Genomic DNA, 25,531 nt, shown 5'->3' with positions numbered 1-25,531 from the left:
ATTCGACCTTAAAACTTTACACACATTTTCACTATTTAGCGTATAAAAAATTATTATTAGTATGTTACTATAAAATTGCTGGACATTTTATCTATTCAACGACATATTAACTGTTATGTTTCGTTCAGTAGTATAGTAGCTATTAGCGTTTGAAATATTTCATTCAAACGTTACACTTCTATTTCTCGTTTTTACAAAGTGCTACCCAGTCCCAGTATAGTAAACAAAGACGTAGTCCTACGTCAAAATTGCTTCCGAAATTGGGCTCTCCGATGAAAAGTTTATGATTGCTACGTTCACTTGTAAGAGAACTTCAATGATGATTGCACTAGTGTATGTAAATGAACTTTGCTAAAATGAAGTGAATCATGTGTGTTTGTGTGCATTTAGGCGAGCATGAAAACGGTGAACGCTTTGTTTACTTATTGTCACGTCATTGACAGTTCAGTGTTTGAATCGTAGAGTCGCAAAATGGATGAGAATGATCTTTTCCAACGCCTTTTCAACGCTATCGTGAAGACTAATCCTCAAAGCAACAAGAAAAAAATCCTGAATTTGGAATTAGTCGAAAGAAAATCCGAAGCTGCAAGATAAGTTCATTTCTGAAAAGCTCTCCGAAATGCAAAACAACCATGCAAAAAAGCACTTTGCTAAAATTTTGGGGACAGGCAAGTACCTCTAAACAGAAGGATGTAGCTGTTCCAGTGGCTGACACACATCGCGAACCTGCCAAAGTACCGCAGCGCACGGAAAAGTGGATTGTAATGATCAACTGGAACCACCAGCATATATTCAGGGAAAACTGAAAACGGAACTAACCCGCAATATAAAAGCCTTCTAACTAAGCGAAACTTAATAATATTGTATATCCTATTTTATTTATTTTGTTAGGTCAAGCTTAGAGAAATGAAGGATCCTGGATTGCTAACAGATGAAGGAAAAATGAAATTAACCGTTATGTGTGCGACAGGGTACCCGGGTACCTTTTCAGTTTTAAAATAGTTATAACTCATTCAATTTAAAACATACGTCATTGAAATTTTGCGACATCGTAAAACTCGTTGATCTTAAGTAATTGAGGTTTTTTTGGTGCATATCCATAAAGGGGTTTAGCAATGAGAGTCACTTGAATTTTTTTATTACGTAGGAGGGCGACAAGGGTACCCGGGTACCCATGATTTGCTATCTTCATAACTTTAGTTATGTTGAACCGATTTGGATGAAACCGGTGGCATTTGATTCGTACATTTATCTAGTTTTGATTAGATAAAACGTTTGGCCATCAAATGACAAGTAGTTCCCGGGAATCGGTAATTCCGGAGCAACATCCGGTAAAATGTGGGAAGCCGCATGTTTTGAAAGAATATCAGCTTTCAGTAAACCTATTAGCTTTGAACTTGACACTGTGGACCCTTTTTTCATCTAATTATATAAATTGGTGACTTTAGATCGCATTGGCCACTCCAGAATTTGGTTCCTGTAGGGATACAGATGGCGAGTTGGGTGCCTAATCCAATATTAGAATTGGTTTAGCGGATCTTCTAGATGTTTTGAACTGAAATGGTCAGTTTAGTACTGATTGATAATTTCGGAACTGGTTCCAAATGTATAACGGATGGTTCTACGCTTTGAACGGTTCTGATAATGCTAAGCATTATCTTGAATCCTGCGGTATCATCTGTGACCCCGTAGAAACCATTTTCGAAATAACCAATCAAAATACATCGAAATGTAAAAAATATCACCTACCGAACTAATTCCAAGAACTTTGATACCCATATTGCTAGGTTTTACCTCCAATCCTGGACTGGCCACCCATGACCCCACAGGAACCTACTCCGGAATGGCCAACCTGATTCATCTCATTATATGAAATAGTACATTGTATGAATTTTTAGAGTTTTTATATCCGCATGACTGATTTTCCTGCAATACAATCATTTCTCTTCCTCACAGCGGACACTCTGTCGGAATTCCGGATTTTCGGGCCCCGTATGTCTTTTAGTGGCCAAATGGCCAAATGATTCAAAACTAGATAAATAAACGAATCAAATGACACCTATTTCGTCGAAATCGGTTTAAAATTGTTGATGTTATAACAATATCAATTTTGGGTACCCGGGTACCCTTGTCGGCCTGCTAAAGGTGTTTTTTTTGTCGCACACATAACGGTTAAGCAGATACTTGAGGGAACGCAAATAGAAGGAGGTTGAACTGAGAATCAAGGTACTGGGTCAAGAGCGCCAACAGCGATTCCGGGATTAGAAAAAAAAGTCCATGCAAAACCTTTTGGCTCATATTCCGGAAGCCAAGGATCATTTGAAACCCCACAGTTCGGCCGGACGATCACCACTATTCCAGCCCGTATGGATCAGCAGCTGAGGGGAAGCGTCACGACGAGCGATATCGTAGTGCTGAAATCCTGTCGGAACTGACAGAAGCTATGAAGAACAAAGGATTCAATATCAGCCGCTCGGGTACGTATCTACGCTTGATACCTTTTCGAGCCAATTCTATCGAGAGATAATGCCATGTCTCTACAGTACCGGAAAAATTATTGAAGGCTTGGCATAATACTAACCAGATGCATCAAGAAGGTAAGTTTTGTACTGCGACCATAAATATGCTGGAACAGTTGGAACAGCTTCGATACTGGGGCCAAATGAAGTATGTTTTCTGAGTCAAGATGATAAAGCTCGTGTTGTAATAGGCTTGACAGCAGCCAATAAGCAAGCGCCAATTTAATGCACGTGGAATACCGCGTAAATCTTCCGGATCATGATTTTTTGTGGCTGCAAATCATAAGCTTATTCTATCCGTTATTGCGGGTTGCACTATAAAATCAGGACAGCTTGGCCGCGGTGACGCTGTCGGGTACAGTGGACCAACGTACGTTTTCGTTCCTGGACTATTCGTTCAGGAAAACACTGTTCTTCAACTGCATATTCTCATGGCCATGATTTAAAAATCAGTGGGGTTGAGTGTATAAGACACGACCGCATATATAGGTGACCCAGGACTACGTAAGTCTCTTTGTAGTGATAGTAGCATGTATCCATGCTTGTAATCATTCGATTCTTCATGTATACATGCTATATGCAACATATATACACAGAGAACAGACATTTATGCTCATATAAAATATCATGCAAATGGTGTGTAAACTTTTTAATAAGACACTAGCGACATCTCACATCAGGTGCACCAGTTGTTCAATATCCTCGTTGCCAAATTTAATATATTGTCGTGTTATATTCTGCAAATTCGAAATACTGGCTACTCTGATATAAGTTACTGTAGCAACGGCTGTAACTTTGTTTATGTTATTTATTGAACCTGGCTGAAAATCGAAAATAGAAACCAAAAAGGCATCTCAAGATTTTATTTTATTTGATAATTGCCGGAAATAGGTGTCGTGTTTAGAGTTTTTCAATAATTGAACGCATCATTCGTACTGCCTGACACCATTGCGGCGGCACCTGCAGCAGCCTTCTGAACTTCCAGAAAACCTTACCGCTATGAAGACTTTCGTATAGACGAACGGCTGCTGGAAGCCGCTCAGAATAGCTATGAACCAAAATGCAAAAAAGTTGGTTTATTTACGCAAGAATAGTTTTACGGATGAGCTTAAAAGAAATAACTCAAGCACTGCTATTTTTGATAAATGTTGTTTACTTTTATTTTTGGTTCGATAGATTGCATAAACAACACGCTAGTGCTATTGCGACGCCTTGGTGAAAACATGAATACTTTGATATGCACTGACAGACATTAAATATCAAAATCAATCCTCTTAGTGATGTGAGCGCCACGTAGCGGGAGCATTACCACTTACTTTCAAAATGGCGGCTGAGCTTTTACACACGTTGCGAGATTAAGATGAATGTCTGTTCTCTGTGATATATACATGCTGGATGCGTTGCATGTAACATTTATCAAAGCAGTAACATTGCATACGTTCAATCCTCAAAAGATTTCAGAGTATTTCTATGTGCATTTGGAAACAACTTAACAAAATCAAGAACACAAACTATTGCTTTCCTGCTACCTTACAGAAATTAGGGATTGTTTTTATTACCCATGGTTCCCCACGTTGCAACGTTGAAGGGATTTTACCAATTCAATCTATTTTATCAACAGCACTTCTTTTCACTACATTTCTAATGAAACGGCAAGCATGCGTGTTCATACAGAGTCACATTATAACTGAACACTACAGCTGTAGCACATTTTCCAACACAGATATCAAATTAGCCTAGGTTTAATCGTCTCGCAGTAAAGATTTTGCAATCTGTTGGGACAACGAACTTATGTCATTTTTTCTGGCACACTTCCCTAACACAGACATCAAATTGAACTAGGTTTAATCGCGTTCGTAAGAAATCTGTTGGCACGAGGGGGTTTTGTCACTCTTTCTGGAGTACTTCCCAAGCAAGGACATCAAAATGGTCTAGATTTAATCGCGGTGTCAAGAAATCTTGTTGAAATGAGAAAACTTTGTCACTCACTTCCCAAGCACAGATATCAAATTGGTATAGGTTTAGATCAGTAGTGCCCAGGTATAGGCATGGTGCGGGCCAAATCAGATCGCCCATGAATGCCGCGGGCCGCAATAATCTCTGGCCATTCCTGTCCATAAGATTTAAACCGGAAAGCATTCAGATTCACAACATTCACGAGACATAACGATTAAACTGAGGGACTCTTACGTCATAAAAAAAATTTCTCCTAAGTTTGCCATCTTTCAAATCAGTCCGCGGGCCGCACAAATTATCTCAAAGGGCCACATGCGGCCCGCGGGCCGCAGTTTGGCCATCACTGGTTTAGATCATCGTAAAGAATTTTCCAACCAATCACGAAGCGAGAATTTTGGTAAAACATAGGTTCATTATTTTCAATTTCAATAGTTCAACATCAAGGATACTAAGCTATTAGCGTTCAAAACCTGATCGCTTTTCTAGAAAGATTTTTTGGAATGACACCCTATACCAGCTACCTTCCTGAAAGATGTAGTCCTACGTCAAATGGGTTTGTGTGCTGTCTGAATTCGACGAAATAGCTCGTTATCAAAAAACGATTAAACCGGTAATAACAATAATCGTAGATGGAGGCCCAGATGAGAACCTTCGTTATAAAAAGGTAATAATTGAAATGGCGAACCACCACTTCATGGAATATGACCTTCATGTGGTATTCAGTGGCACAAATGTACCAGGACGAATTGCTTTCTACCGCAATGAGCGCCGAATGGCTCCGCTTTTCCCGGGAGCTAGTAGGTTTAATACTCCCACATGACCATTATGGATCACATTTGGATGGACAGCTCAAAACTTGAAGCGAGAAATTTCCAAAATGCGGGTGAAACGTTGGCGGCCATATGGAACGATTTGACAATCGATGGGTATCCCGTTAAAGCAGAATACATTGAACCTGCCAACTCCCAAATCGATTAATATGAAATACGAGGATATTCCGCCGAGTGGATTGCTAATCATGTAAGGACATCACAGTACCTCTTGCAAGTGGTTAAATAGTACTGACAGAAACTGCTGCAAACTGCTGAAACGAAAAGTAGGGTATGTTGCTACATCGTCGTAATTGCCTATTCCCGTCCTATCCAACACAAATTATTAAAAATATCAGCATTTTTATGACACACAATGCAAAACTAGTTATTCCCTAATATTTTAGTTAGTTGTCTATCGCATGCGATTAATCAAAGTGAGCTGAGATCTATTTAAATGCTTTTTATCATTGAAGAAGTCCTACCAGCCAAATTTCCTATGTTTTCTCGTGCGACGAAGAAGACAATGTCGACTAATCGTTTTAATTTCCGTCATTCATAAATGAAAATAACTCACGCAAGGCATTGTCGTTATTCTACAGCCAGAAAAACTTGCCTGACCTGCAGAAATTTTGCAGAATAACAGTCGTCCGGATTCGAAAAAATGCGGACAATAGCAATTGGGTAAAAAATTTAATTTTTCAAGTGTGATATACTTGAGGAAAACAAATTGAGGAACTCCATACAAAGAGATTTTAAATTGCATAAGGCTCATCTTGCTTTGTCGATTGAATACAGTTCTTCTTAATTAACATCTTTCAATCAGGTCTCATCATTATCTTAATACTTTTGCATGAAATAAATATAAAATGATTTTTTTAGGATCTACTCGTAAAAGAAATATACGCATACGGCACAAGGTTCGTCCGCTCAGTGAATGGTTAGTGAACTGCGACCATTTCAGTTGTAACCGACTTAGTTCGGTAAATGTCATGCGTGCTGTTGGATTTATTTTAAGCCCGCGGAGGTCCCTTGAGAAAGATCAACCAGTTTTTTTTGCCAGTCAAGATAGTCAAGAGAAGAAGACGGCTCATAAGCAGCAGCGAAGAGCACGGACGAGTACGTTTATGGTCTGCTCGGTAGCACATATGATCCAGTTTTGCTCAAGTGTTCATAATTATTGTGATAAGTTCATTGCCAGCATGGAAAGGAATCGCATTTCTGATGGTTCTACTTACTGCTTACGGCCCGGCCGTGCGTGTTGGTGTATTCTAATAAATTCTTTTTGTTTTAACTGTTTGTCTGTAATTCATGCAATATAAGTGGACGTAATTCGGTGTGAGCTTTGATAAAGCATTTTGTTATTTAAAATTTCACTGCCTATAAAATATTCTAACTAATATTTTAACTTGTTATTATTTTTTCTTACTAATCGATATAACTTATTAAAAATTGCTTAGAGAAGTGGTTATCTTCAAACTGATCTACCGCGAAAGCTAACTCATACCTAATTCGGTCTGCAACAAAAGCACGCTTTGAAAGTCAAACCCGCATAGCCATTTCCAAGTTCCCAGTCACGATGTTTTTGTGGTTCAGCTATAGTGGTCCATGTTTCCTTTCTAAAAAAAACTTTACTCCAGCCCTTCAGGGGTTAAATTTCGAAACATTTGCGCTGTTTGCTTTATTTTGATCCCGTAACTGATAATCTTTTTCTAGCACGATGTTCAACGGCCTTAGGTTTGATTCCAAGGTTTGAAGTAATGGCATATGAAACCCAACTAAAAACAATAATTTTTCTTTCGCTGTGCATTGCATTGTGATTAGTAAGAATCCTCATGCGGAAGATTTAGGCTGATTGAGTAATGTCTGCTGTTCTATTCGAAAGTTTTAATTTCCATCATATAGTTATACTTCAGACCATTTATACCTCAAAGTTTTAAATAAATTTTGTGTATAAATACCTAGCTGGTATTGCATATTTTTATCGTGGACAGAAAATAATGATTCATTTTGGAATTTACTTTCGCTTGACTAAACGGAAAACCACCTTATTCATACAACGCTTTTTTGTATATTTATTTTCGACCCGTCTGAGCAAACGTGATCTTACCACCTCTCGGTGAACGGTGGAATTCAACGGTCGGGAATCCACTGTAAGCTGGCGTGTATCACAATGAAACTCCTCCATGCTAGTTTTTTTATGGTAGTATTGGACTATATTTATCCGGCTGCAAGAGCAGCCAACAACAGTAGCAAGGCATTACCGCGTCGCCCGCTGCAAGGTGAGCGACCTTCACGAAGGTGCCATGACGGTAAATCTTGTGGGTCGCACGTTTAGCGTGTGCTCTTGTGAATCCTTTCGCTGGCTTACAGTCTTCTTTCGTTTTACAGAGGATTACCTATGTGCAGTGTGCTTTCTTGCAGCAGCCATTGAGATGGCTTTTAAACCGGTTGGTTTACGGGTGATTATCAGTATTGAATGAATAACAGGGATCATCTAGTGTTAGAAAATGCACATAGGTTCATTTTACAGTTACCGTGCAGAAAAATCAGAAAGTTTGTTTGAATTTTTTATGAAAAAAGTTGCGTTTCGCTGATGTCTCTTCGTATTTCGTGTATTTTTTTTTGCAAAACCTTTAATTTTTTTATTTTCAACGCACCGGCAAGCGTTTGACCGTTTTTAATTTGAACACTTTTTAATTTGAACCCGCTATTCTGCACGACGTATAAATTAAAAATGCTTTGAATGTCATAATCCAAATCAAGGAAACCAGGGTCGTATGCTGACAGGAAAGGAGGGCTCCTTCGAGCTACGATGCCCTTCCGGCGATACTGTGGGGTTGGTTGCAGGCTTGGCAAGCCTGCATAACTAAAAAAGCGCAATGCACACAACGTAAAGCAATGAACGACGCAAGTAATCAGAGCAATCGGCAAGGACCCAGGCGACGAAATCGTACTAACGATTGGAAATTAGGAACGTGGAACTGTCGGTCCCTAAATGTCCTCGGAAGTACCCACGTGCTTTCTAAGGAAGTGAAGATCCGCAATTTCGACATCGTAGAATTCATGGCTGATTCTTCAATATAAGCATAATTAACGTGCACAGCCCTCATCTCGGAAATACCGATGATGACAAAGACGAATTTTACGCGCAATTAGAACGCGAATACGACCGCTTCCCAAGACATGATGACAAAATCATCATTGACTGTAATGCTCAGGTTGGCCAGGAGGAAGCATTTAAACTGGTGTTTGGACGGTTCAGCGAACCCGCAAACGAATGAAAACGGCCTAAAACTTGGCGTTTCGCCGCCTCCAAGAACATGACCATATGTAGTACCTTCTTCCAGCATAACCTCCACTATCGGGACACCTGGAGATCACCCAACCAGACGGAATCACAAATCGGCCACGTTGTGATACATGGTCGGCACTTTTCTGAGATTATCGACGTCAGAACTCAGAACCTATCCGGGCACTAGCATTGATTCGGTTCACTAGCAAGTGATGGTAAGGATATTTTGCCTTGCAGCAATTATGCGAGTCCTAGGCAAATTGATATTTTAACAATAATATTCCCGCACTCATCAATACGTCGAAAATATGCCTGTCAAGTAAGGAGGTGTGCAGAGGTCAGTGTGCTGGATGAAGCCCCTCTTGAGGACTGTTGGAATGCCGTGATAATAGTCATTACCAGCAAAGCGGAGAACGTCTTAGGCCCTGTGACACCGAATCTACGTAACGAATGGTTTAACGAGGAGTGCTAGTAGATATTGGATGAGAAGAACGCAGCGCGGGTACGAATGCTGCGTAAAGCCACCCGTCAGAATGTGGAGCGATACAAACAGAAGCGTAGAGAGCAAGCCCGACTCTTCCAGGAGAAGAAGCGCCATCAGAAGGAGTGCGATGAACTCGAACAGCTGTACCGCTTTCACGGTACAAGGAAGTTCTATTAGAGACTCAACGAATCCCGCAAAGGCTTTGTGCCGCGGACCGAGATGCAGAGATAAAGATGGAGGCATCTTGACTGACGACCGTGCGGTGATCGAAAGGTGGAAGCAGCACTATGATGAACACCTGAATGGCGTGCAGGCGGAAGACCAGGGTAATGGAGCAAGCGACCTCATTGGTGTAGCAAGCAACATCGATAAGGGAAGTTAAAGAAGTCATTCAGTGGTTGAAGAACAACAAAATTGCGGGAAAAGATGGCATTGGAGCGGAACTTATTAAAATAGGCCCGGACAAGTTGGCCGACTCTCTGCATCAACTGATTATCACGATTTAGGATTTAGGACCCGGAGTAGTCCGGAGAAATGGAAAAACAAGATTATTTGCCCTCCCCTAACTACAAGAAAGGCAATAAGCTGGATTGTGAGAACTGCTGAGCGATCACTATCCTGAATGCCGCCTACAAAGTGCGGTTCCAAGTCGTTTTTCATCGACTATCGCCAATGGCCAATAGATTTGTGGGAAGTTACCATGCTTCATGGAGGGTCGGTCTACAACGTCTACAATCAAATCTTCGAATTCCGAGTCCCAAGTCCCAACGCATCACCTGTTAATTGATTTCAAAACCGCATATGACAGTGTAAACCGACAAAAGATATGAAAAATTTTGGACGAAAACGGCTTGCCGGGTAAGCTTACTAGACTTATCATGGCTACGATGGATGGGATCCAGTGCTGTGTGGAATCTCAGGTAGATTATCGGACCCATTCGAATCTCGCAGGGGACGACAAGGAGGTGGTCTTTCCTGCCTGTTATTCAGCATTGCACTTGATAAGACTATAAGACGAGCGGCGATCGAAATGCGGGCACGATTTTCAATAAATTTGAAGGGCGGGATCGAGCGCGGCCGAGGACGCTTGAGAAGTACCGTGGCAATCAACGAGGATGAGTTTGATGTAGTCTGCGAGTTCGTATACCTTGCCTCACTGGAAATAGATCATGAGATTCAAAGGCGTATTATCCGCGGAAGCCGGGCATACTACAAACTCCACAAACACTGATTGTCCTCTACGGGCACGAACCTACGAGCACTCGATGTTTTCGAACGGCGGGTGCTAAGAACCATCTACTGGACAGATACGTTGGGCGGGACATATTGCTAGAATGCCGGACAACTATCATGCTAAAATGGTAGGAACAAGACGAAGAGGTGCACAGCGAGCGAGGTAGCAGGACCAGGTGCAGCAAGATCTGGTGAGCACTGGGTACCCGCGGAACGAGAGACCAACTGCCATGGACCGAATTAGATGGAGGAATTATACTACGCAGACCTGTTATAAGACGTTAGGTCAATTGGGTATTTTAGCGGTATTTAAATTCTCGCATATTATGATAAAATATGATGTTACTGTAAAGTCACATGAAGGCTTTTCCAAATTTGTCGAGTGAAAGTAATAAAAAAAAGCATTTTTTTAATTTCAAAAAATTTTTTGAGATTAGACGATAGCTTATAAGTAAACCATTTTTCTTCTCAGCTCGCCTTCGACAACACAATGGATAGATAAACTATGGTCATCAGACGATACAAGTTTCATATGGGAGCTGTCAAAAGCTCGGTCAAAATGAAAAGATTTATCAGAAAGATAGAAGAGAGGAAGAGAACTTCTGATATCATTTCAATCAATCGGCTTGATTGATATCTGTAAAACAGCAAATCATTTTCATCAAATATTGACTCAAATGAAATAAAAAAAGAACTGTTAGATTCAGAAAACGACGGGCTATCAAATGAGGTAAAAAAAGTAACTTTTTTGGGAAAATTAAAATACCCAATTGAGTAAGTACGATCAACCGTGGGCAATACACGGGCTACGATGTGAAGTAGTAGAGGTGTGGACTAACGTATCGTTTGTTTGTGTTAGCAGTGCAAATAATATAAACAGCAGGGGTGACGTCAATCTCGCACTATTATTCTACGGGCATAAAAAAGCATAAACATTGTGCAGTACAACGATGACTCTAACACACCTATACTTTTTAGCATATTTTAGCATAAGCAGTATAGGTATGTTAGAGTCATCGTTGTACGGCACAATGTTTATGCTTTTTTATGCCCGTAGAATAATAGTGCGAGATTGACGTCACCCCTGCTGTTTATATTATTTGCACTGCTAACACAAACAAACAATACGTTGGTCCACACCTCTACTACTTCACATCGCAGTAGACGGACCGTTAGGCACACTATAAGACCGAATGGATTATAACAGTATTTCAATCGTCATCTATGAAGCGTTAACAGCATCTCGCTTGTAGGAAAACGAATCATTTCGATGAAAAGTGAACAGTGAAAATTGTGAGAAGTGCGAAGTTAGAATTGCGATGCGCTAAGAGTGAACATAGAAGTACGAAGTGATTAGTGAGAAGTAAAAAGTGGGAAGTGGTAAATGAGAAATGAGTGGAAAGAAATAACGTGTAATTAGTTCTACGCCAATTGATCTCGCATTCGAGTTCGAATTTGATCGGACGACGTCTATTCGGTGTCCATTCGTCCTACCGTCCATTTGGTCTCATGTTCATACGGCCTCGCAATAATTATGTCTCTCGTCTGTATACCTAACGTCTGTTACATCGTGTTCTGTCCCCGTCACATACAAATGAAACGCCGAAATTATACGCTATCATATGGCATTGGGTTGAAAGTGATCGTGAGTCACAACTCGTGATAGAATGAACTTCGAAAATGATGCGTCGTAAACAAAATGAAAGTTTACCTCATGACCGCATATAGTCATATACAAGTTAATAAGAACGATAAAACACACGCGATGATGGTTTTATTTTCGAGACTTGCCGTGCAACCGTCGGCAACGCACTGCTTTGCTTCTATTGCACTGATTGAGTATTCATGCGGAAATAATATCGTCGCATGGGAAGTATGTGATTTATATGCGGAGGATGATAGAATTGGGAATATAAAACAAACGTAGGCATTAGACTACCTAATATAACAGGTGGCAGTAGTTTAGTGAGTATAATATTCGGGTACCAACCGAAAGAGCATGAGTGCAAGCTCCACCTGTCATTGCACAACCCGATATATTTTTGGTCTATATCGAAATTTTCCAGTTCATACAATTAATTATTCTTCGCATCAGACACTTTCTCCATTTCCAAAAAAAAAAAATGAATGGACACAAGTGGTAAAGAAGAAGTTCAGCAGCCTGGTTAGCCACGTAGACTTAGTAGTTGCCGACAAGCTTGAGGTGATCTACGAGCTCCCATACTGTACTGCCGACAATAACGACAAAACGTCATTATGCGAGAGTGAGCCACTTATATAGGCGAGCCAGTAGGCAATGCTTTTCACGGCATCAACAGAGCATTCAACGAAAACTAAAGCGTCACCCGAAGTGCTTCTGGAACTATGTAAACGATCAACGCAGAGAGTCCGGCCTCCCGTCATCTATGGAGTATAACGGGGAAATCGCTGCCGCACCTTAGGATATATGCCGTTCCTTTTCCAGCAAATTTGCAAGTGTTTTCACTAACGAGGTATTGAGCGTTGACCATGTTGCCCTAGCAGCATGCAATGTTCCAATTTATGGTCAAACACTAGGCGCCATTGATGTCAACGTCGAGAAAATCTCAAAAGCCGCTTCCATGCTTAAGTCGTCCTTCAACCCTGGACCTGATGGAGTACCTTCTGCATTCCTGAAGAGACACATATCCTGTTTGTTGACGCCATTGCTCTACCTATTCCGAAAGTCTATCTCTAGCGGCGTATTCCCATCGTGTTGGAAATTTGCGCATATGTTTCCTGTGCATAAAAAAGGTAGTAAACGAGATGTGAACAACTATAGAGGAATCACATCGCTCAGTGCAGTTTCAAAACTATTTGAGTTGGTAATCATGGAACCTCTATTGTCACACTTCAAACAATATCTAAGTGCCGATCAACATGGCTTCATTTCCCAGCGCTCTACCACCACTAACCTGCTGTGTCTAACATCATACATAACGGGAAGTATGGACCACCGTGCTCAAACCGATGTCTTATACACAGACTTGTCGGCCGCTTTTGATAAGATAAACCATGACATCGCAATTGCAAAATTGCATAGACTGGGCGTTAGCGACAACCTTTTGCGCTGGTTTCGCTTATATCTGACCAATCGACAGTTGGTGGTTACCATTGGAGATTGTAGGTCCGATAGCTATCTAGCCTCTTCAGGTATACCTCAGGGAAGCCATCTGGGACCTTTGATCTTTCTGCTCTACTTCAACGACGTTAATTTGGCTATCAAATGCCCTCGACTCTCGTATGCAGATGACCTGAAAATGTTTTCCCAGATCCGTTCGACAGACGATTGTCACTTTCTCCAAAATCAGTTGGAGGCCTTTGCCGCTTGGTGCGATGTGAACCGCATGTTAGTGAACCCGGGGAAGTGTTCAATAATCACTTTCTGCAGAAAAAAGACCCGATCCTGTTTTGTTATGAGCTCAATGGCACACCCATCGAACGTGTTTCGTATATAAAAGACCTGGGAGTTATCTTGGATCCGCAGTTAACGTACAAGGAGCATATCTCGTACATTATCGCTAAAGCTTCGAGGTCATTAGGTTTCATTTTCAGGATCGCGAAAAAGTTCTCTGATATATATTGCCTTAAGTCACTATATTGTTCGCTGGTGCGGTCCATCCTGAAATACTATTCGCCCGTTTGGAATCCTAACTACAACAACAGTACAGAGAGAATTGAATCAGTTCAGCGCCGATTTCTTCGATTCGCTTTGCGAAGGTTGCCATGGAGAGACCCGTTCCCTCTACCTAGTTATGTAAGCCGCTGTCAGCTGATTGACTTGGAACCTCTCTATGCTCGTAGAGCTGCCTCTAGAGCTTTGTTTATTGCGGATTGCCTGCAGGGTAGAATAGACAGCCCTGTGCTTATGGAGCAGATTAACATAAATGTGCAACCACGAGCACTGCGTAGTAGCGCCATGCTGAGACTACCAGTTCGTCGCACTAATTACTCTATGAATGGCGCTATCGGTGGCTTGCAGCGAGTTTTTAATCAAGTGTCATCATTATTCGATTTTCATCTGTCGCGTCGAATACTTGGCAGAAGATTTGCAAGCTTTTTTTCGGGAGCAATAATCCGCGAGTGATGTAGACTTATATTTTAACTGTTTTTGTATTTGTATTTTACTCACTTGACTGTATTTTTATGTAACTATCGACAATCATTGGGGCTATCTCGAGCCCGTTGATTTAATAATAAATAAATAAATAAATAACACCAGCAAAAAGATCTAAAATTGCATTCGAGCGAAAACCTTGTGAAAATATAATGCAATTAGAGCTTTTTGTGTAGTGTTTGGGTGCGTAAAGTGTTTTAAATGACAGTGCGCAACCGTTTGTGAAATTGAACTTTTTATCAAATTATATGAATGGGCTGTTACTCTGTCAAAGATTTTATAAAGGAATGTTTAGCTTGTTTTCATCATTCGTTTCTATTTGATATGGGGTGACATTGCGATTCTCGTTTCGAGTGATTTTGGTTCGTTTCGCCCATTTGTTTAACGTGGTCGAAACGAACCAAAATCACTCGAAACGAGAATCGCAATGTCACCCCTAATCCATGACTGCAAATCACCAACTAATCAGTTTATGCATAATGACTGCAGATTGTGGATACACTTAAAAACTCCACCTCGCCCATTATACACACTTAAAAAATTTTACCGAATAAATTTCGATGATGTCGGACCTTTATTAACGTTTGGCATCATCGAAATTTTCACTGAACATTCAACAGTTCTAATTTCATCAAAACATTGCGGTATTGCGTAAATTTTTTTAAGTGTGTACACTTCTTCTAGCGTTTTAGTCGGAACGCTATGAAGGCTCGTTTTCGCTGGGTTAACTTCTAATCTTCGTAGGACATGCCATCGGTCTATGTCACATGAGATTTTCGTCTTTTACAGCCAATTCGGTAGAAGTTTCTTCAGTTTGTCCACTAATATCAAATCCAATCTGATTGGGTTTAGCTGCGATTAGCCATTAAAGTAGTGATACAGATTTTAAAAGTTTGTTTTTATTTCCGTTCATATATATGAAAATACTACCAGTGGATATATGTAAGTCCTGGGATTTGTCAGCACAAACATAGACGATAACACTAGGCTGTCATCGCATGCAGCATTTTCGGTTATAAACTTGTTTGTCCATTTTTTTGCCTATGCCATCCATTTGACCAGTTGTTTTGTAAAAGCGTAAAGTTTTCGCGAGAGGTGGTATTGTTTGAATTAACTTTATCGCTAGGTTTTTTTTTGGATATTATTGTCAGCATCAACGTAGAAGTATTCGAGTCTATTTCTGACCGACAACGTAAGGTACTCGAAATAAAATACTGCATGAATATCCAACTGCAATTTGCGTTTTAATGAATCCTAAATTGTCTACTCTGTTGGCTTACCAACTTCACCCAGGAATCCATGAAACCATCAGGTTATACGTAACCAATGATTCATGTGAACGGGCTTAAATTAATTTTCTATGATTTCTATGTGATTTGAGTGACACTTACAAAGCATCGGTATGTTTGCAACGGTTAGGTTCGACACAAGTCCCAATATATCAGCGTCCTTTGAGCGGTCTATTGATATATAAGCAATAAGTGAGTATTTCGAGAACGGTCCAACTACTAAAAACTCAACTTTTCACGACTTTGCGAACAATGGTAGATGTTTAGATGTTCTCCGAAAATGATGAAAATAATGTTATTTTTTACACCTGAATTTTATGGTTCCTATTCTCAATTTCCCGAATCTTTAGCCGTGATAATAAAAACGCACTCTTTATTGGCGAAGATGAATAAAATATTTAAATGTTAAGAAATTCAAACAGAATTTAAAATCATTAATCCAAACTATGATTGCATGCACTAATTAACGTTCAAATAATCATGATCAATGACCACATTGACCGAAAATAATATCTATTAATTAAGTTTCCGACTGAGAAAGCATTCGAAAGCTCTAGTACCGGCTCTCATCACTATGTTCACTCACCCGCTTCTATCAGCAGCACTTTCCAGTTTTTGATCTCGGACAAACGCGACGCCATTACTGATCCACCGGAACCGCCACCCACCACGATGAAATCATACTCGTAATCTGTATTTCGGGATGTTTTGGACTGAAAATGACAGACAGTGTATCCGCATGCACGTTAGAATCGCTTCTAAAGCTTATTTTAATTAGCACATTACCTTCATCCGCCCGCAAGGATCCTCCAGGTCGCACTGGGACCGTATGAATACCTCTAGCAGGCCCATAAATAGCATATACTGTGATCCGCCACACAGAGCTGCCAGAGTGGCCCCGACCGGCGGGTTCATCGGGCAAGCGCAGGACGACATCCTGCGAATGATGCACTCTCGGTCTCTAGCTAGTTCTGAAAAAGAAAAAGTAAAAGAGGGATTAAATACAACAAACTAGTAGATTGACCCCTGCAATGAAAATTTTTCCGAAATGAATGGTGGAATGTGTAGTTACGCCACGTCGTAACGGTCCTTGTTTTAATATTAATGGAATAATGGTGTTGATTATGATTGTCAGCACTAAATCAATATTTTTTGATCGTTAAAATGAGCAATTTTCCAAGGTAAAAGCAACGGATGGCGGTGCTATTTCAAGGTGCAGGGTATCTTTGAGTAGTTGGCTACGAGAAAATGATGCTAGCAGTTGAGCACATTTAGCGGGGGTGCAGCAGACGCCAAAGCGAGGTAATGGGTGAAGAGATTAGTGCAGACCAACAAAGTAAAGAGTGGAGCAAACTGGATCATGAACTCGTCTAATTTAAAATCGTGGCCTCCATCGCGCTGCTGGCATGATAGATGGCGATGGTGGTTGAAAGAGGTCTTAGATATTAAAATTAATAATGTTTCAGCCTTTCAAGACAAAATCATTATTATCGTCAACCGGAGGAGACAGTTCTCACATTAGCATTGCAATTGCACTGAAGAGGGTTAAATGGTTTAAATTTATTATTGGTGCCCTTAGATAAACTGTTGCAATCCGGGTATTACAAAATAGTGGGAAATGACAGAATGTCAATAGAAAAGAATAATTTGTTTTTCATCAACAACAAATAAAATGTGTATGTGAAAACTGTTTTATGTAAGAGGGGTATTAATAAACGACTCTGCTGCACCTTTTCTTACTTTTCCGAAATAAATAGCGGATCATTCTGTAGATACAGTTGCGTTATTTTTTTCATATTTTGATAAAAAATTTATGACAAACGTTTCTAAGAACTATGCGCAACGAGTCAATGCTGTATGCAGATGTTCAATGACATAAAAAATCATAAAAAGTTATAAATACTATTAATGCCAACTTCGTTTCAAATAACTCGTAAGTGTGCGGACTTCGATTCTCTGAAACGATAGCTATCGTTCCGATACTTGAAACGTCGGGGTGTTAAATCAATTTTCGTAACAAGATTCCACTTCACACCGATTGATTTCGATTGTTTTCGTTCCGGCGGAAGAAAGAAATCATTCAACCTGCTTCCTAAGTATTATTTACAGAAGATTGTACGAATCCGGTCAGCGAAATTCGAAGACACTATAAAGGAGAAAAATAAAAGAGGAGATTTGAGTGGAGTGCAGAGTTGCTTCCCGGAAGTGATAGAGACAAATGGTTGCTTTTATTTTCGTATTGATTAACGGATGAAAATAATTTCGTGGTGTCCATTTACTATATTTCAATTCTACGACATGCGATTATAAAATCTGTAGGAGGGAATATTTGGAAGTAGGACGAAATGTAGGAAGAATAATCGAGTAGCTGTAATGTACATTCATCACATACGAAGGATCGTGCAAGTCCTCAAACTTGCACTACCAGTCGCGAAAGTGAAGTGATCTTGATTATTAAAGATCAAGGTATGGCCTCGGAGAGAATTTCGCAATCGATCGAAGAAAATGTCAGCAGCCTTGAATATTAAAGGTCAGTATTTGGAAACTGGTTTAAGGCTGGATTCCCGTTGAACTTGTTTGCTTGTGGATTTCACACGCTGCAGACCGGAAGATTGCACTTAATCGGATCGTGTGGTTGTTGGCGGACGGCCTCAGTGATGATGTAATAACGAATATCGTGCCCCACGGAAGCTATAACCCACCTGGTTTATGGCCGATCAAAATCAAGTAAACAACTGCAATTAAGTTTTAAGGTGTCGGAGAATAATAGTTAATTCTATTGTTATTTTTTAAGTTAGCGCAAAATTGATACTTAGAAACATTTCTGGGTAATTTATATCCCTTTATTTCACTGTTATCATCAGAACTGGGCTTTATATAATTACAACTGCTGAAATAGGGTTTTAATTGTACACAAGCTAGCTAGTCGTTGAACAATCGAAAATTTTGATGTCCAATTTATTCCTTTTGGATGTGCAAAAGCAAATCAGATGAAGAAGTGATTGCACATAAGATTGAAATTTGTCTATTCGTCGTCGATATTATCAACTTGGAGTCTATTTTGTTTTGCTATGTAGAAAGTCTTGCGCAAAGATCTGAAACTGCAGCGTTGCTACATTAAGTTTTTTTGATTTCTTAGGTCTGTAATTGAAGTGGCAAGTGGAATCTTAGATATTCAGAACAATACTGGGTGCGGATTACGCGCTCTAGTTGCATTATATTGGCCCTTATTTGTTGGAAAATGTAGCTAGAACAAGTGGTGCGGACGAAACACTACAAAAACGATCATTAAAACTGCAACAGTGGCTTTTCGAATCCAATGGCTAGAAACAAAAAGTAACGGACGAAACGTTATTGGTATTTTTATAGGGCCATGAAACGTTTATTATTCAGCCAACATACCAGCGTTAATTTAGATCTTAGATGCGAATATCGTTCATGAAATCTTAGAAATGGAACCGGTTTGACTTCAGAAAAGGCCCACAAATTAAACCTATCGGGTTTTGTTTGACATCATTGGTACCTATTCATTAATAATGAAAAGTATTACAATCAATTTTTTTAGCCTCTCATTTGGCCTTTAAGTATGACGCTGATCTAATAAGCAAGCGTTTTTGTGAACGAAACATGATGATCAGATGGTCGAAATAAAAGGTTTTTGCTTCTTTTTCTCTTTTTTATGGTTGTATTTTGTGAACAAAGCTGTTAAAGTTTTCCTTACGCGTCTATCAACAAAACAAAAAAACTTTGTTAAGTTGTTTAGTATCCGAGAAAAAGGTACACGAAGTTTGAAAATCGTGCTTTTATAGGAGTGGCGTTTTATTACGTCGAGTATCTTTGTGATGCAGGGTTGTATACTTAGGTATATGTTTGTGTTTCGTCCACTTCCCCTGGTCCGATTGTTGCAAAATTAGTATCAAAACAGCAGATAGTCTATAGAATCTAGGACAGAAATAAAAAATAGTGACTTTTCAAATTTTCTGTCGACCATGGCTTAAGGAATTCCACGGTAATCCTCGATTTGATCTACCATCAATCGCTCCAACTAAGATTTCGTGCAGGTAAAAATGTGCAACCATGTCTCACTCTAGATGTAACCTTTATGATGTCTGCCCAAGAACGTAGCTACGGGTTTCTAGAAACCCCCCTCTCCAGAAAAAAATTTGTTCTACACTTGTATGACCCTCGTCGTCGTGACTCGTACTGTTTCAAGCAGTAGTCTCCATTCTACTCGATATTAGGTTACTTGTCGCCAATGTCCCAAGCGTCTCAAAAGTTGTAAGTCGCTTTTAACCTTATCGAGCAGCCATGTCGCACTTTGGAGCCCTGGCTGCCAGCTGTTGAAGTGAACCGTTTTCATCTCACTGTCGTCCCGCATCCTGTTTCCGACCCACCGTAACCTACCGACTTTCGACAGATGTACGATGGAAATTTCTCCAAGCAGTGCCTGTAGCTCGTGATTCAAACGCTTCCGAAACTCTCCGCTTTAAGTTTGTACTCCGCCGAATATCGTTCGCAGCTCCTTCCACTCGAACACGACAAAGGCGTCCTCTGTGAGTAGCGTCACTGCGTCAAGTCCATAGAGAACTACGTCGTCTTTTTGATCGCAGCGTTTGGCGAAGGACAAAATAGGCCCGATTTTCCGTTTGAATGCGACGCTGTTGAACAAAGCCTGTTGAACAAAGTTTCTCCATGTAACTCGGTTGAGGGCTACCGCTCTCCAATTCCTCGGACACCGAGTACTCTCCACCAGATCTCGCTCCACCTGGTCTAACCATCTTGTTCGCTGCGCTCCTGGTCGTCTTGTTCCTACCGGATCTGAGGCGAACACCATCTTTGCAGGATAGTTGTCCGGCATTCTTGCAACATGTCCTGCCCATCGTATCCGTCCAGCTTTAGCCACCTTCTGGATACTGGGTTCGCCAAAGAGCTGTGCGAGTTCATGGTTCATCCTCCGCCTCCTTACTCCGTTCTCCTGTACGCAGTCACAGATCGTTCTGAGCACTCGCCGTTCGAAAACTCCTAGCACTCGCAGGTCCTCCTCGAACATTGTCCATGTTTCATGCCCGTAGAGAACAACCGGTCTAATAAGCGTCTTGTACAGGGTGCACTTTGTACAGGGACCTAGTCTGCTCGACCGCAATTGCTTGTGAAGCCCATAGTAAGCACGACTTCCGCTGATAATACGCCTCCGAATCTCACGGCTGGGAATGCGACGCTAGATCGATCTCCTTATTAACGGGTGACAACTAAAATTTTGGAATTTTTTCTCAAGCTGTCAAAAAAAACAAAGATACACGAAGAAGATCTGATCTACCGCAATTAAAGATACATTATCCATTGTTGAAAATAAATTAGTGTACATTTGAAAACGGTCCGTAATTGGCTGTTCGGCGAAGCTTTTGTTTAACGTCGTAACAGGAGCGTTGTACGGCCGTCATGTCAACTTTGCGAATGCATCTCTTGTTTCTACCAATCAACTTTTTGCATTTTGCTGCGTCCATAATTTTGGCTGGTCTTCCACTACCTTGCTTGCGAATAGTTGTTGGGCATCTGAGGATATGGTAAACATTCGAAGCCGTAACATATTCGATTTTTAAAAGTTGTACCGTATACTTTTTCCCGCGATTTCTGTGGCAGTTCGTAGAACTGTACAACGCGCTCTTGAAATGCTTCTTGTTTCGACGTCATTTTAGGCAAAACAAGGCAAGCATAAACAAAACCAAAAATATTAACAAAAAGAGGAGAGAGAGAGCTAACACATACATATTCTCATTTCTCTCTTAGCTCATTTGTTGTTGAGTATAAGGGCCGCAATAAAATTCCAAAATTTCAGTTGCCACCCGTTATATAAGACAGTCACTCTCGTTGTTGCAACGCCCTGCGCGTATCGAAGAGCCTCCAGAGTGCCCCCGTAACACGCACGTACCATATCACTCGCTCTAGGGTACCTTTGATCAACCGCGTCAGTTTGTCCGGGAGACCGTATTCTTGCATTATATGCCATAACTGTTTGCGCTCGACTGCATCACGTGCTGCTCTGAAATCCAGGAAAATATGATATATGGGCACGTTTTACTCCTCATGCTTCTGGAGGATTTGTCGGAGTATGAAAATTTGATCCGTGGTGGCATGGGCTGCCACGGATACTTGCTTACTTACTTACTTACTTACTTACTTACTTACTTATATGTCCATGTCCGCGGGTCCGGCCGAATTAATGGATGAAATCAGAGATCTTCATTGCCAATGGTTACCTGCCATGACCTGTCGCCAGAACAGGCTCTCATCTACAGCTCGGATGCTGTTGGCTAAGCTGCGTCGCCACGAGCCTCTGGGTCTGCCTCGCTCGCTCCTTTCCTCAAGGTGTGTCCGGTCCACTGCCACCTACATCCACGAATTTCTGTTGCTATCGGTCGTTAATGACATCGAAGATGGAGTTTTTCACGATGAAGACGATGGAGTTCTGCGAGCGAGAATGTCGTAGGTTATTTCGAGGTCATTTAGCTGCTCCATCCTTAGGGGAGATAATTCTTGATTTGGTCTACTGTCAATCGCTCCAACCAATATCTCCTCCATAACGATGAGAAACAGTACAGTAGCGGTGATAAAATGTAGCCTTGCCTCACACCAGCAGTAATCCTTATAGAGTCAGACAAGACGCCTTTGTACAACACCTTACACGAGAGTTCCTCGAACTGAGCCTCGATAAGGTGGACTAGCATATCTGAAACTCTTCTACGCATAAGTGCGCCCCAGATGTTTTCGTGGTTGAGTCCGTAAATCGCTTTTTCGAAGTCATTGAACACCAACAGAAGAGGGTCCTGGAATTCGTTGATCTGCTCTTACATAATGCGGAGCGTTGTGATATGGTGTACACATGATCGACCAGCACGGAATCCAGTTTGATGCCGAGTAGCGTTGATCTCCTCGTGACTCCGGTTGAGGATTATCTTACAGAGTACTTTGAGAGAACAATACAGAGCAACGTGATGCCAGTTACCGCATTCTGTTAGGTCTCCTATTTTAGGGACTTTGACTATTATGCTCTCCATCTAGTCCATCCGAAAAGTTGCGGTTTCCCATATATTGCTGAAAAGCTGATGCATCAACTGGGCTGACAAAAATCAGCTTTGAGCATCTCGGCTGAAATACAGACTATCCCTGGTTGATTTTGTTGCTCGTCCGTCTTCCTCCAAGTTCCATGCTAACTCCACTCCCACGTTTTGTCGTGTTGTACGCTTTGTCGAGGGTTTCGTTACTGGTCGTGATGAATGCGTTCTTGATGCCGGCCTATTACACTTCGATGGTTTCACTAGGTGGCAACTCCGAGATTCGGGACTCAAGTTGTTCGACAAAGGTCCGCTCCAACAAGCGGACGTCGTTACGGCATCCAACTTTCTCCTTCTATCGTTGGACACGTGCGAAGCGCAAACGTATCTCAGCGATAACAAGGTGATGGTGAATTCAATATCAGCGTTGTTGCGTACATCAAGAATGCTTATTTTCGGCCGATGTCGCTGTGCTCGATTTGGTTTTCTGTTCGGCCGTCGCGAGAAGCCCACGTGACTATATGTGCTGGTCTATGGGCAAAGAGTGATCCACCAATGACCTTGTCGTTATTACCACAAAATTCTGTAAACAGCTGTCCGTTCTCGCTCATCTCTCCTAGGTCATGACGCCCCATAACGCATTCAAGGTCCGCGTTGTTGAGCCAATATTCGCGATGAAGTTGCCTAAGTGGATTAGGATGTCCCCCTTCGGAATTTTCTCAACCACGCTGCTCAGCTGGCTGTAGAAACTCTTTTTCTCCTCCTCCTGCTCCATGGATACTGCCCTATGAAAGTTCTTGCTATTGGGGATAGGCAACGCAATAAGATCTGGGAGTGCACAGTGTAGGCTATATTCTCTTTTTTGGAGACTAGGGTGAAACGTCAAAAACGGTTCAATAGCAACTATCTACAAAAGCTTAGTTTAGAAGACCACCTAATAAACTAATTTTTTGACCTAAAGTTCCAATTAAAACATATTTAATAATGATCAATTGAATGAAACTATGAATTCTTTCAACTGTACCCAAAAGAAATCCAGCTGTTGATCCTGCCGTTGTCTGGTTAAAGTTGGATAGAGGAACTCTGTCACTCAACACTCGAGCCGCTTTTTACGCGAAAGATATATTCTGCATAAGTCGAAACCGCGTAAATTTCGAAATTCGCGTAAAAATAGTCGCGTAGAAAATCACGTAAAAAGTGACTTCAGTGTATCAGACATTTGCTCAGTTTTTAAAAGTTAGAAAATGACTTTGTTTTGCGAACTCCAACTAGAAAGTTCATTTTTGGAGTGAAATTATAGCTCGGTTCGCCCAGTTAGACTCGAGGAACGATGCTAGTTTAACAAGCCAGTTGAGATATATATGAACCTCGGCTAGGCGGTGCTGCTAGATAGAGTCAGTAGGATCATTAAGCTAGTCACATAACTGTTCTGTATTCACTAACAGCAGGCTGCGAAGTCTATCGATTGAGAAAGTTTAAGTCTTTAAAGTCATTTAAGGCCAAGGTTTTGCTTTATAGCCCGGTTTGATATTGATCCTCATTTTAACCGTAATTTCCCAGTAGTATACAATGCTAAAATACGCAATTGATACGAACCAATACCTTTTATATCTGAAATCCTTGTTTGAAAGCTTCAAATGATTTAAGTAGCAAACAAATTGAACTTTTAATGATGTTCAGCTTTCAACGATATATCGATGATTAATTCAATGGCGCTAACAGCCACTTTATTGGCTCCTAATAAATCACGCAGTGTTCAGTCTGGCGATTCGTGGCACCTTCAAAATAGAAAGTTGTTCTTTTTGTCTACGCAGCGAGATGGCCATCGGAAACTTGGTTCAACAATTGTCTTTACAGCAGACGGTGGCGAGCGCGGTTCATCGCCAATTTCCAGCGTGGGTCGTAAGCGAAAGTGCTTGTCGCCTGGGAACTTTCCACCCGCCCCATCCGGGCTGCCAATCGTACAGCAACGACGCCACGTCACGGTCAGCACGGCGGCGGGTGGATCAACTTACACGACCAGCTGGGAGCGGAGCCCATCAAACGCGGTGAAAGCCCATTCATTGGAACTCGTCTTCGTCCATGAAACCGCATAAGTCCCGTGGAACGCGCCAAACTTCAACTGAAAGCATTGAGCTATCAGATTGTGGCATGATTGCATGGTGTTTCGTTTCGTTATTTCCACTACCTCCCACTTGGACGGACGATTGTAAATTATATACGTGAATTTTGGGCCCGATTCAATTTCCCAAGAGCGGACTTTTTCCGGTTCACTAGACAGACTGTAGCGATTTTCTTCGTCTGGAAAATAACTCTGATTTTAAATCATCTTTATCTCCTTTACTTTCTTCTTCGCCTTCGTCTGCCGTATCGAAGAGAACAGGATAGCTCACGAAAATGCTTAGATAATTGAATACAATGGGAGTTCGGTGAATGGTAGCAATGCTAGGTTCGTGGTTTTTGTTGTATGCTCTATACCACATCATTTGAATCATCAGCGATGTCGATGATTGTAATGGAAATCATAATGAAAGAGCCGGAAAATATAAATCGAAAAGTTCGTCAAGTGGAATTATACGGTGATGTGGTCGTGGAAACAACTTGTTAACGAGATGTTATCGAGTTCGAAGCTGATGTTGTCGGTTTGTTTATGAAAATTAGCGGGTTGAGAGGCCACCGAGCGAGCGCGCGGCGGCCTGCGCGTTATGTTGGCAAATGCTCGCTGGGAGGGTTGATTCACGATAACAACGATGACAGCG

The 25,531-nt window shown here is 41.2% G+C and overlaps 1 protein-coding gene across 1 annotated transcript in view; it reads right to left on the bottom strand.

Moving 5' to 3' along the window:
• LOC128740680 (glucose dehydrogenase [FAD, quinone]) overlaps nt 1-25,531 on the bottom strand; it is an 87,424-nt gene that overhangs the window by 22,043 nt on the left and 39,850 nt on the right. Inside the window, exons 2-3 of the mRNA XM_053836241.1 lie at nt 16,507-16,691; nt 16,307-16,433 (exon numbers count right to left, since the gene is read on the bottom strand). Of these exons, the coding sequence (XP_053692216.1) occupies nt 16,307-16,433; nt 16,507-16,656 (277 nt within the window). The 5' untranslated portion in view covers nt 16,657-16,691. The remainder of the gene's footprint in view (nt 1-16,306; nt 16,434-16,506; nt 16,692-25,531) is intronic.

This window comes from Sabethes cyaneus, chromosome 3, assembly GCF_943734655.1.
Source record: "Sabethes cyaneus chromosome 3, idSabCyanKW18_F2, whole genome shotgun sequence".
NCBI lineage: Eukaryota > Metazoa > Arthropoda > Insecta > Diptera > Culicidae > Sabethes > Sabethes cyaneus.
This window is presented reverse-complemented; position numbering and strand designations above follow the sequence as displayed.